The sequence below is a fragment of the Bidens hawaiensis genome, unplaced genomic scaffold (genome assembly GCF_021521415.1).
Source record: "Bidens hawaiensis isolate Kalapana, Puna unplaced genomic scaffold, B.hawaiensis_p1.1 tig00007412_1, whole genome shotgun sequence".
Taxonomy (NCBI): domain Eukaryota; kingdom Viridiplantae; phylum Streptophyta; class Magnoliopsida; order Asterales; family Asteraceae; genus Bidens; species Bidens hawaiensis.
In genome coordinates, this window is record NW_027491516.1 from 41,148 (window position 1) to 53,165 (window position 12,018).

The 12,018-nt window shown below is 36.0% G+C and overlaps 1 protein-coding gene across 1 annotated transcript; it reads right to left on the reverse strand.

Annotated features, from left to right (window-relative positions):
• Nucleotides 1–2,711: 2,711 nt before the first annotated feature.
• LOC143635143 (uncharacterized) lies at nt 2,712–7,900 on the reverse strand. Its single transcript, XM_077103029.1, has 2 exons — nt 7,542–7,900; nt 2,712–2,985 (listed from the first exon to the last, which is right to left on the reverse strand). The coding sequence occupies exons 1-2, from the start codon at nt 7,890–7,892 to the stop codon at nt 2,803–2,805; spliced, it is 534 nt and encodes a 177-aa protein (XP_076959144.1). The 5' UTR covers nt 7,893–7,900; the 3' UTR covers nt 2,712–2,802.
• Nucleotides 7,901–12,018: the final 4,118 nt, after the last annotated feature.

Here is a 12,018-nt window from a genome sequence, read left to right on the forward strand (position 1 = left end):
AGTATGAAGGTGTCTTTTAGCTCATGAGAAGGAGATGACAGTCAATATGAATAATAGAGATGGAGCCGGAGGAGAGGTGTTCGTGTAGAAGAACGACCTCAGACGGTTTCTATGTGAGGGAGGGACAAGGCGGGAAGGGCGTATTGAAGGCAACACAAGCGGTGTTGACATGACCACAATTTTGATGCTTGCCCCTGACGTTGCTCTAAGGATATTGGTTATCCCTTAGTTTTTAATCAAATAACGTGTCTCAGTTAGTTCTTTGTTTATATAAGTAATCTGATTTTTAAATGGCCATGGAATCAAATTCAATCACTATAGGTTAAATTGTATTTAAATGAAATACAGGGCCGGCCCAACCTTTTTGGAGGCCTAAAGCAGTCTCTGAATTTGGGGCCTTTTTACTATCAAATAAGTATGACAAAACAAGTGGGTCGGTCGGGTCGGGTGATTTATCATAAGGGACCCAGAAATACACTTAAGTCATTAACAAAGATCATGTACTTAGTCAACTAGCAACATCAAAACGAGAAATTCGGACTCAATATCATCACATAGTTTTGCATAAACGGGCACGATTAATGAATACATATTGATTCATAAAATAGACCAAAATATCACATTTTACCAACCATCTATATGCAAATATTAAAACATTAAGTGTACTGGTAGTATAGTAGTATTACTAACAATATAAATGTGATGCTTTAATATCAACATAGTTTACAAAACTGTATATCACATACCACAAATTAAAATACATTAAAAGGCTATGGAAAAAAAAGAATACAAAATAGTATAAAAGATTGATTAAATGAAAACCTATGGGTTCATCTGAGCATAATATTGCAAAAGGGAAGCAATAAAAAAAATGTTGGATTTGTGAAAAAAAAATGCAAAAAGTGTAAAAAGAATGGTTGCAGCATGGACTCGAGCTTGAGCGTGGAAGTTATAAGTGCTAAACCTAAACCACTTCACTTCAGCAACAATATTTACTAATTTTGGGAAAGAAAACATAAATATAGACTGTATAAATAGCTTTTGTTTTAAACGAACAGAGGCCCTAAAATTTTGGAGGCCTAAAGCGTTCGCTTTACCTTAATACACATAAGGGCTGGCCCTAATGAAATACATCAATAACATTTTTTAAAATGATTTATAACAGCCCATTTTGCATCATAATTCATAACATATCATAACGGATTATAAGTGACCGATCATAAACGAACATAACAGTTTACGTATTGTGATATTCTATTGACAGTATATTAATTTAGGTTAGTCATAATGGGTTATGTTTAATTGTAAAGGTTTATAATATTCCATAGCATGCGACATCCAGCTATAATCGGTCAACTTGACCCATTATAAGTCAACAGAAACATGATAACACAAAGTTTATTAATCTTTACCACGAACACACCATAGCAGGTGTTCACTGATCTTACAACTTAACGTTGAAGCCTTATGACTTTTTGTCATAATATTAATTCTTGTTAATATATATAGACCAAACTTACATGGTATTCGTTTCAATCGAATATTGATCCATCCATGATTAACATTTTATAATGTGCAAGGGTTAGTGCACCAACAAATGCGTAACTCGCTAGACTTGCCATTGATGTATATGTTTTATATATCACCACGGGTGCACCTAATAGAATTGGGCTTAAATTGACACAGAGAATCCGTTGACAAGAAAACTCAAAAGAAATCAAGATTTAGAAATTGTTTCAGACATAACTCGGCCAGTGTGTCGGATGGTGTACCATAGTCTTGGCATTGACGGAGACCGTTGCAGCAACCAGTGTGTACCAGCTTAGGCTAGAACCGTCAAAGTTGCAATTGGTTTGAGGCCATATACAGCCTTGTGGCGTACTTGACTACCTAGTGTGACGTATAAAGACCATGTTTCACCTGGATTTAATTGCCACCCGCCACCAGACACAGACAACACCAGCCCATGCCTTGGTTTTAAAAATGTGAGGCACACTGATGCGTTTAGGTCCCAAAACCCGATGGGCAATGTGGGAGGCACACACGGCATGATGATCATGTATGTGAGGCATTCGTTAGTAGAATACTAAATCATAATCATACATAGCAATATTTATGATGTTTACTTAAACATAAAAACACTCTTATAACACAGTTAAACATAAAACACAATTACAATGTATAAAAATAAATAAACAGGTGATTGAAAAACAGAAAACAGGTTATTTACTTGTTCAAACACCATAACATGTATAAATTGTATATAATCAATATATCTATTTATACTTTCAATTCTTGGTTGTTATGTAATCAGGTATAAAATCACAAACAGAAAATAAGTATAATATCAGAAAACAAGAATTGTCTTGAACGATATGTAACATCAGAATCCCAAAATTTTACCCTCCTCAGACCCCGCCGTAGTTTTGCTATTGGTGGGATTTACTAAGCACGAAGATGATGATGATGATGATGATGATGATGATGATGAGAATCCCAAAATCAATATATAAACAGCAGGTGATTCACTAACAACATATATAAATTATAAAATCATAAACAACAAGTTAATTCGTTCAAATAATGATGTCATCACCTGCACATTATGGAATCGCAATGCATCATCTAGAACGGTGCGCTTTCATCATGTGCATCATGCAGTATGCTTTATGCGCGCCTAATGCACTTATATCAGCCATGACACACAACAGCAACTCATGTATATATTGCTTTATAATAATCATAATTAAAACAAATGATAACAAAATTCAACTTTGGCAATTTAGCACCACAAAACTCAAATCACTTACATAGTTTCAGCTTCTTAAAGAAGCTCGAAACAACAGATTTTGGGTACGGTTTTGAGGCGAGACAAGTAGGATAATTCTCAGGTTGTTCAATCCACAACTTATGAGCAATGTTACTACTTGTAAGCTTCTCTGACAAGTTCTTTAACTGCACTTCTCCTTTTACTTCAAGAGTTACCTACACATTATCCTAATTAATCAACTAACAAACAAATTAATCGAATTAAAACATAATACTTGTATTTGATTTTGATGCAGTTACAGGGAGTTTATTCTTCATCCATCCCCACTTTCCCCGTGATTCAAGCAGTCACGTGTTTACACCTCTTCTTCCTCAATCCCTCAATATACGTATAGCAGTTCCAGGCGGTTAACTACGGTTTCTGAACATGAATCTCACCTGCTATTAAACATCACACACTCGTGGGAGAAACCCAAATCCTCACTCAGACCAACCAAAACCAGATGGCGACGTGATACCTTTTTTTTGTACAAGTTGAAACCTGGCTAGAGGTTTCATCTACTTCAATAAAAAACAAATGGTAATCACTCCTTCACCAGGTTCAGTATATCTTTCTCTTTCTTTGAGTGTATCATAGTTGAAGTTGATAAAAACGGTTGGGACGTCCATTTATTCACTAATCAGGCAATAGCTTGGATTAAAATAATATATATTTGAAGGGGTATCATATGGGTATAGTAGTTATCAGATATATTAATTTGATCATGCCTAAGCTAACTGTGTCCTGTTGTTTGTGAAATCATGTGTAGGCTAGGGGTATTATTATAATTGAAATTAGGGTGTGAATTGAGGGATTTGACTATTACATTATTGGGGCTGCCTTCTACAACATATGAAACTCTCAACAAAACAGAACCGAACTGAACCGAACCAATGGTTGTTGTACTAAAAATCATTGCCTTGAAAAAAAAAAGGAATAAATTTTATTCAGGTGAAAAAAGTGTGTTGTAAGTTTGATTTTTTATTGAATTCTAACAGATATTATTGAATGTAGGTGTGTAATGATGAGTAGATGGACAACCTCAAGGGAATTAATCTACCCTTCATCATTGGATATTCTTGCTAGGAAAGGGTTAAGTAACTAATACATTGATATTAACATCTAATCTTTGTTTTTGATTCCTGCATTGTTTGTGACTTGACTTCACATTGATAATTTTCCAGACCGCTGCTCTTCAAATAGCCAAAAGAAGAAATATGAAACGTTTGGTTTTGGCATGTGGTAGAGAAGCTATGAAGTGTGATCTCTATGGATGGCCTAACCTATGATTGCCTTGGATGGGAGCATGTTCTTGGGGTAGAATAACATCTGATTTTTTAGAATGTAAAACATTCAACGCCGTGTACAACCAATTTTAATTAAAGGTAAAGATTAGATGTTATGGTTTTTATAATACTAAATATCTTTAGTTTGGGTTATGTATTTCAGTTTTTTATAATCTTTCATATATATTATTGGAGGACCAAAGACTGTGTGGTTGCTCAAATCAAGGATGATGTTAGAGATGGCGTCATTTGATGGTTTTGAGTAGGGTATTTGGATCTACTACGAAAGTCATCTGTTTATGACACACAAACATATTGCAGAAAGACGTTGATTGGTTGAAACTATGGGTTTCTTAATACCACAACTTTTGAGCCAAATCCATATTACCACAGGTTTGTAACTAATTTCTATGTGTTATTGAATAAATTTTGAGGTTTCATGCTTTAAAGGTTATAACATGATGAGATTTAGTTCATAACACAGAAAGCACCGAGCCTAAGCGAGGACACCCTTTGACTTGGTTGGAACGGAAATCTTTTGGTACCATTGGTAGGTGTAACTAATATTAGGTTACACCATTTATGCGTTATTATAAAGCTTTGTAAATTTGAATTTACAGTGTGGTTATAATTTTCAGGCCTGTAATACTAGTGGGTTTTCACTTGGAACACATGCAATCTTTTAAGTGTCTTCAATATGTTGCTGAAACCGGACATGCAAAGGTACAATGTTATGCTTTTCTGTCTGATAATCTTTTTCATCGGTTTTCTTTATTAATTTGTCGTATAATTAAAGCTATTCTGTCTGATAATTGGAGCCTGGTAAATACGGACCTGATGTGGCCAGAAGTTAGTAGTTGGTGACAATCTGATTGACTACTGACTTTGTAGTGTGATAAACATAGCTAATTAAGTGTCAAGAAATCTTCCTTGCACATTTTGACTCTTTTTAGAGTCTAATTGCTACTCAAAGACAACATTACTATCGTTATTTTGACATTAGAAGCAGCTTCTAATTTATTTGGATGCTCAAGTTATGGCATTTAAATAACAGACTTTAAAACTTTATATGTAACCTCACTTGGTTGCAAAACGACGAAATTATGGTTTTGTATTCTTTAAAATAAATTTGAATATTTATATCTTTATTTTCCAAATGAAATCCAGTATTTTCTCTTTTAATATGTTACTTTTCAAATAATGAGTGTGTTTCTATGCACCATTGCTCAGATTCACGTAATGTTTAAATATGTTTCTTTTTTATTGACAGGGAACGTGAAATACAAATGTATAATCTGATATAAATGTTTTAAAAACCAGGTACTTTATTTCATTCATGATAATTATCACTTTGTAATCATATTTATGAGTGTTCATCTTTTTATTAGCATGAAAACCATCATTTTGGGGCTTCGTATGCAAATTAATACTTTGTTTTAACAAAGGGGTTCCAGTTTTAGAGTTCGTTTTAGGACTTGAAAAGGGTTATCATGTTATGTTAACATGCTAAATTTGGGCCGATAATCAATCAATCATACCCAGTAAAGTCCCACCAATAGCATAGCTATAAGTAGGGTCTGGGGAGGGTGGGATGTAGGCACACCGTACCTCTATCCACATGGATAAAGAGGTGGCTTCCAGAGAGACCCTCAGCTCAAGTACATATGTATGAAGCAATAAATTTGGGCCGATAATAAAAACCTTTATTTACCTGTTAGTGAAAGAAAAATTCGACCTGTTACGGGGTTAGATTTGAGCCGTTAATAAAAACATTTTTTACCTGTTAATGAAATAAGAGAGTTTCTCTCACCAAACATCTCCACCTACCTAACTTCTCTGCCTTTCTTTCTTTTGTTTCTTACAAACTAAAGTCCGAGATCCGAGTATTGTTAGTGATTTCCGCTAGCTAACAATACCGATTGATCCGAGTAAACTGCCGGTTAACTCCCAGATGAACTTCACACGTGAGTAAAAAAAAACTGCTTTTTTTAGAAATTACTTTTACTCAAAGGTCATAAAAATGGATGCGTACGGGTTCGTATCAATTTTTTTGTATTCCCAGATTGCCCCTTGATATAATTTTGATTCGTGTGCAACATTATGACCATTGTGACTTTTATCTGGTAACAAACAAATCTCACCCAAATTGTTGATTTATATGATTTTGATAAAGTAGTTTAGGCTTCTGGATGTGGTGCAGATATTTTGGACCATTATTTTTTTATTGTCTTAGCTTCGCAACCAACGTTGAACCTTCCCATGATACATGCAATTGATTCCATCGTATCAAGTCAAATTACCAAATCAACAGGTTACTTGAAACTGGATTATCATGTAATCATCTTTTATTGTCAAAATTGAGATTGGAAGGGCTGCTTAACCATTGTAACATTTTTTAGTTATAGGAATTCAAAACTGTTAATTATTGAATGGAACCGTTACTAATGGTTTACTTTAGGTGCATAAGAATTTTATAATTATTAATGAAAAGATGCACAAGTCGGTTCCTGATGCCAATGTATCTTAGGTAAATTATATTTTTTTAATATTTAAAAATGTTTATCATGTATGGTTTAACATTAAAAAATTTTAAATTTGCAGGCGATAATGAAAAGCGTTGTGGCGAGCACTTCGAATTTAGCTAAACCGGTCAAAATTTTGCTTATATGGTTGTTTCAGTTAGTGAGGTAAATTACTTACAACTTTATTTTGTTTAGATGTAGTTATTTACTTACAAAATAACTCTTCAATTAGATCCCTAAATCTAACTAAAACTTAGAATTCTCATTCTACAGTTTACTACAAGAAGCATTGAATGGTCACAAAACGTATTTCTAACATAAAAGCACTAAGGAGTTGAAAAACTTTTGCACATGCTCAAGACAGATGTTACATGCTTGTAGACGTTCATGTTGTTTAGCTTATGCAGGTTTTTATTTTTATCTTTTTTGTAATTATGAGACTTTTGACTCATTATGCAGTATGCTATATTTGTACAGGCCTTGCTGGATTGCTACTCTTTTTTTTGTTATCGATCTTGGGGTATGGAAATAAGTCAATATAAAATCGGTTTTTTTGTATAACCCAAAGCATGATGGATTGTTACTCACCGGGTTATTGGTTGTTTTGGATCTTAGCGGGTATTTTGTTTTTTAATATAATTTTGATTTTTTAAAGACCAACCCCATTTTACTTTCATAGGGCCTTATTCAAATTGTTTAAAGTAGTTTCATTGTTTTTTTTTTTTTTGGCTGTTTGGGAAAATATCCTGATATCTTAGAATGCCTTTGTTTTGTAAGTTTCTTCATTAATTACTGAATTATCGTCACATTCCAGTGTTGATATTAAATACTAGTTGTTTTGGGCCAAATAAAAATTCCTACTCAAAAATAAAAATTTTAAGCTCAAATGACAAAACCTAAAAACCCATATAACAGAGGACTAACCTTATGCATTGAATCGATATTGCTAGGGTTACAATATTCGATAGTATGTGGATCGTCTTTGTGTGACCAGATGGCGGCAACTGAGGCGTGGCAGCCCTGTGTGACCACGCTGCCTAGCGGCCACGTGTCAATCAGGTCTCTTCGGAGGACGATGTACTGTACCAGTACGTCGGAGGTTGGTTCGGAGTCTCCGGTGGTCGGAGGAGGTTGTGTTGTGTCGGTGGAGGATGACATGGGAGGCGGCGAGTGGCGGCGGATGGTGAGGTGGAGTGTGGTTCTAAACGACGTCGTAGGGTGTGTTTTGAAGGAGGTTAAGTGAGTGAGGTAACGTGGTGAATGAAGAATGGCCATTGCATTGCATTGTATTGTAGGAATGTAGGTTGTGCCTCTGTTTACTATTTTCATGTTATTAATTTAAAAAATATATATATAATTCACATGACTTTTTTTTTTTAACAGCAATGCTTATATAAAACATAACTCAAAAGTACAAGTTAATAAAAACTCATCAAGAAACTGAGAAACAAGTCCAAAGAGGACCAAAAAAACTAAACCAAAACACCTAATACATCATTCTGTCCAAATTAAAACCATACCATAACCCCCACTCCCTTTTAGAAATCTTGGACCGTATAGACAAGAAAGCTAATTCTTTTATATCGTCCAATACTTTTTTTGTTGGATTACTCAATTTTAGTTTATCGTACTTGCATCCCCTTTTTAATCCTTTTTCTAACTAAACTTATCAAAATTAGAAAAAAACCCTTTTCCCCTTTTGATTGTCCCTTCGATTGATTGTATAGTATCTCAAAACACACAATGCCAAAAAGCTTCCCTTCACTTTTCTATTGAAAAATCAAATGTATATTTTCACTCAAAAAAACCAAAACTGTGAAAGCCTAGAAATATACACGCCCAGTTGAGATGTGATATGATTGCATCGCGATGCCTAAGAACACGATCTAATAGATCGTTGCATCGAGTAGTTGGATCATAGTCTCTTACCATTCAAAACAGCCTTGCCTTTAAAAATCTTCTTGTTATGATTACACCATAAACTTCACAACGTAGCAAAGAATATGGTAATAAGCAATTTCTTTTTCACCTTGTTTGAACTCTAATCATTCCCAAAAAAACAAAATTGACTTGACATCAACAAAATTACCCGGGCTAGGAATTTTGACCCACCTACAAACCTCTTCCTAAATGGCCATCGAAAACGGACACCTTGCCAAAAGGTGATCTGCGTCTTCATCCTCAATAGAACAAAAGGGATATAGCAAATCAGAAAATGTCATACCCCTATAGGCTAGGGCACTCTTGGTTGGAATTCTATAATCGATTGCAAGCCAAACAAAAAATTTTACCTTGGACGGTGCCCAACAATCCCAAACAAAAGGATGAACTTGATACATATTGCCTTTTGATTGCTCCAAGTCAAGACGGACCATTTTTACTTCGAACCCGCCGTGCAACCCATCTCTCCAAAACCACTCATCTTCAACCTGTAAAATAGATTTATGAGCTAAAGCTTCCATAAGCTGTTGAAGTTGAGTTCATTCTTCAAAAGTAGACGGACTCCGTTTCCACCGTCATTTCCAATAACCGATCCCCCTGTAACCTCCCAACAATCCATAACCAAGCTTTTTTGTGAGCTGCCAATTTGAAAACGGAAGGGAAAATGTCACAAAACAGGCCCAATCCGCTCCAATTATCCCCCCCCCCCCCAAAAAAAATAACTTTTATCACCTTTTCCAAACTTGCATACAAGATTTCTATGAAGGTCCAGGCCATATTTAACAAAATCCTTGTCTATCTCAGCTATAGACCTCCACATCCCTGAGAGACTTTTTTTTACCGAAACAACTCTTATGGTTCTAGCGTTCCTATAGAGAACGTAAATTACTCGATCCCATAGAAGGTTCCTGGAGTTTTTTAACCGCCACCACCATTTACATAAAAGTGCCAAATTCGCGTCTTTAATACTTCCAACCCCCAGCCCGCCTCTACATTTAGATTCAAGAATATGGTCCCAGCTACCCATTTGATTTTGTTTTTTTTATCAGCCCCTACCCATAAAAAGTGTCTTCGGATGCCTTCAAGGATGTTAAAAACTTTCTCTGGAGCTTTGTACAACGAAAAGAAATACGTTGGGGGGGCTCACAAGGACCGCCTATAAAAGCGTTAATATCCCGGCAAAGGAAAGAATTTTGGCTTTCCAAGCGGACAATTTGGCTTGGAATTTGTCGATAACCGGCTTCCAACTTACAATTCTTTTCATATTAGCCCCTACCGGTAGCCCCAAGTACGTGAAGGGTAAGGAACCATGTTTACAATTGAAAAGTGCCGCCATACGAGCCACTTCCTGATCTTCCACCTCAATCCCAAACACACTACTCTCTGACAAGTTAACCGGAAGCCCTGAGATTAGAGAGAAAATCCGAAGAATTCTACAAAGATTAAGAAAATTTCCATTCCCCAATAAAAGTAGCATCATCAGCGAAGAATAAATGCGAAATCGTAGGTCCACCATTAGGGAGTTTGATCCCTTCGAACAATCCAATAGACACCGCCTTTATCCATCATTTTATTAAGGATCTCCATTCCCAACAGAAAAAGAAGCGGTGAGATGGGATCACCTTGCCTAAGACCTCTCCCCAAATCAAACTCAGTGGTTAGCGAGCCAATCACCAAAACTGATGACAGGCACGAAAAAAGAATGCCAAGGATCCAATTCTTCCATCTAGGAGGAAAACGCATGTGAGTCATAACAGCGAGGAGACATTCCCAACTTATTGAGTCATACGCTTTCTCAAAGTCGATTTTAAACACCGATATTTTTTTCTTAGATTTTTTCCCCAGACAATAATCTCATTAAGAATGAGAGGGCCATCTAAAATATTTCTCCCTTCCATAAAGGCTGTTTGAGACTGTGAAATCACCCCCCCCCCCCCAACCACCATCGTTTTTAATCTAGACAAAAGAACCTTCGACACTACTTATGAATAATCCCAATTAGGAGATAGGTCTGAAGTCAATCAAACCAGCGGGGTCTCTTTTTTTAGGCAAAAGAGCAATGAATGAAGATCCACATTTTTTATTCAGAGACCTATGAATGAAGAAATGCCGAAAGAGTGCAGAAAAAAAACGGAGCAAAATCAGCCCAAAACTCTTTAACAAACTTGGAATTGAACCCACATGACTTCTATTAGTGTATTTATTTATCTGATTTTATTTCTTATAAATACGTTTATTGTGTAAATATTATTAATATTATAGGACATTACAAATGTGATGATGTTACCAAATTCCAATTGTATACGAAAGGGTAACCACTAAATTGGTAGACCGGCAAAACTAAGTTTAGGATTAATAACCACGGCGTCGAGCCTCAAATCAGGATGTTCGTATCGTATGAAACATGTATGAATCATGAGCTTTGAATATCCACACTTGACGCCACCACAACCTAACAAATGGTGTCACACTGGTTGACAAGTGACGTGTGGTTGATATGGATAGTATAGACATCACTAAAACAAGTAACTTTACAAAACGATAACCGGCTTCCAACTTACAATTCTTTTCATATTAGCCCCTACCGGTAGCCCCAAGTACGTGAAGGGTAAGGAACCATGTTTACAATTGAAAAGTGCCGCCATACGAGCCACTTCCTGATCTTCCACCTCAATCCCAAACACACTACTCTCTGACAAGTTAACCGGAAGCCCTGAGATTAGAGAGAAAATCCGTAGAATTCTACAAAGATTAAGAAAATTTCCATTCTCCAATAAAAGTAGCATCATCAGCGAAGAATAAATGCGAAATCGTAGGTCCACCATTAGGGAGTTTGATCCCTTCGAACAATCCAATAGACACCGCCTTATCCATCATTTTATTAAGGATCTCCATTCCCAACAGAAAAAGAAGCGGTGAGATGGGATCACCTTGCCTAAGACCTCTCCCCAAATAAAACTCAGTGGTTAGCGAGCCATTCACCAAAACTGATGACCGGCACGAAAAAAGAATGCCAAGGATCCAATTCTTCCATCTAGGAGGAAAACGCATGTGAGTCATAACAGCGAGGAGACATTTCCAACTTATTGAGTCATACGCTTTCTCAAAGTCGATTTTAAACACCGATATTTTTTTCTTAGATTTTTTCCCAGGCAATAATCTCATTAAGAATGAGAGGGCCATCTAAAATATTTCTCCCTTCCATAAAGGCTGTTTGAGACTGTGAAATCACCCCCCCCCCCCAACCACCATCGTTTTTAATCTAGACAAAAGAACCTTCGACACTACTTATGAATAATCCCAATTAGGAGATAGGTCTGAAGTCAATCAAACCAGCGGGGTCTCTTTTTTTAGGCAAAAGAGCAATGAATGAAGATCCACATTTTTTATTCAGAGTCCTATGAATGAAGAAATGCCGAAAGAGTGCAGAAAAAAAACGGAGCAAAATCAGCCCAAAACT

Bases quoted from the DNA above. Each gene is read 5' to 3' on its own strand.
- LOC143635143 (XM_077103029.1), bottom strand. From the start codon at position 7,892: ATGGCCATTCTTCATTCACCACGTTACCTCACTCACTTAACCTCCTTC. The intron at 2,986-7,541 runs GTTAGTCCTCTG...GATAATGTGTAG, and splicing joins ATATCGATTCAATGCATAAG to GTAACTCTTGAAGTAAAAGG.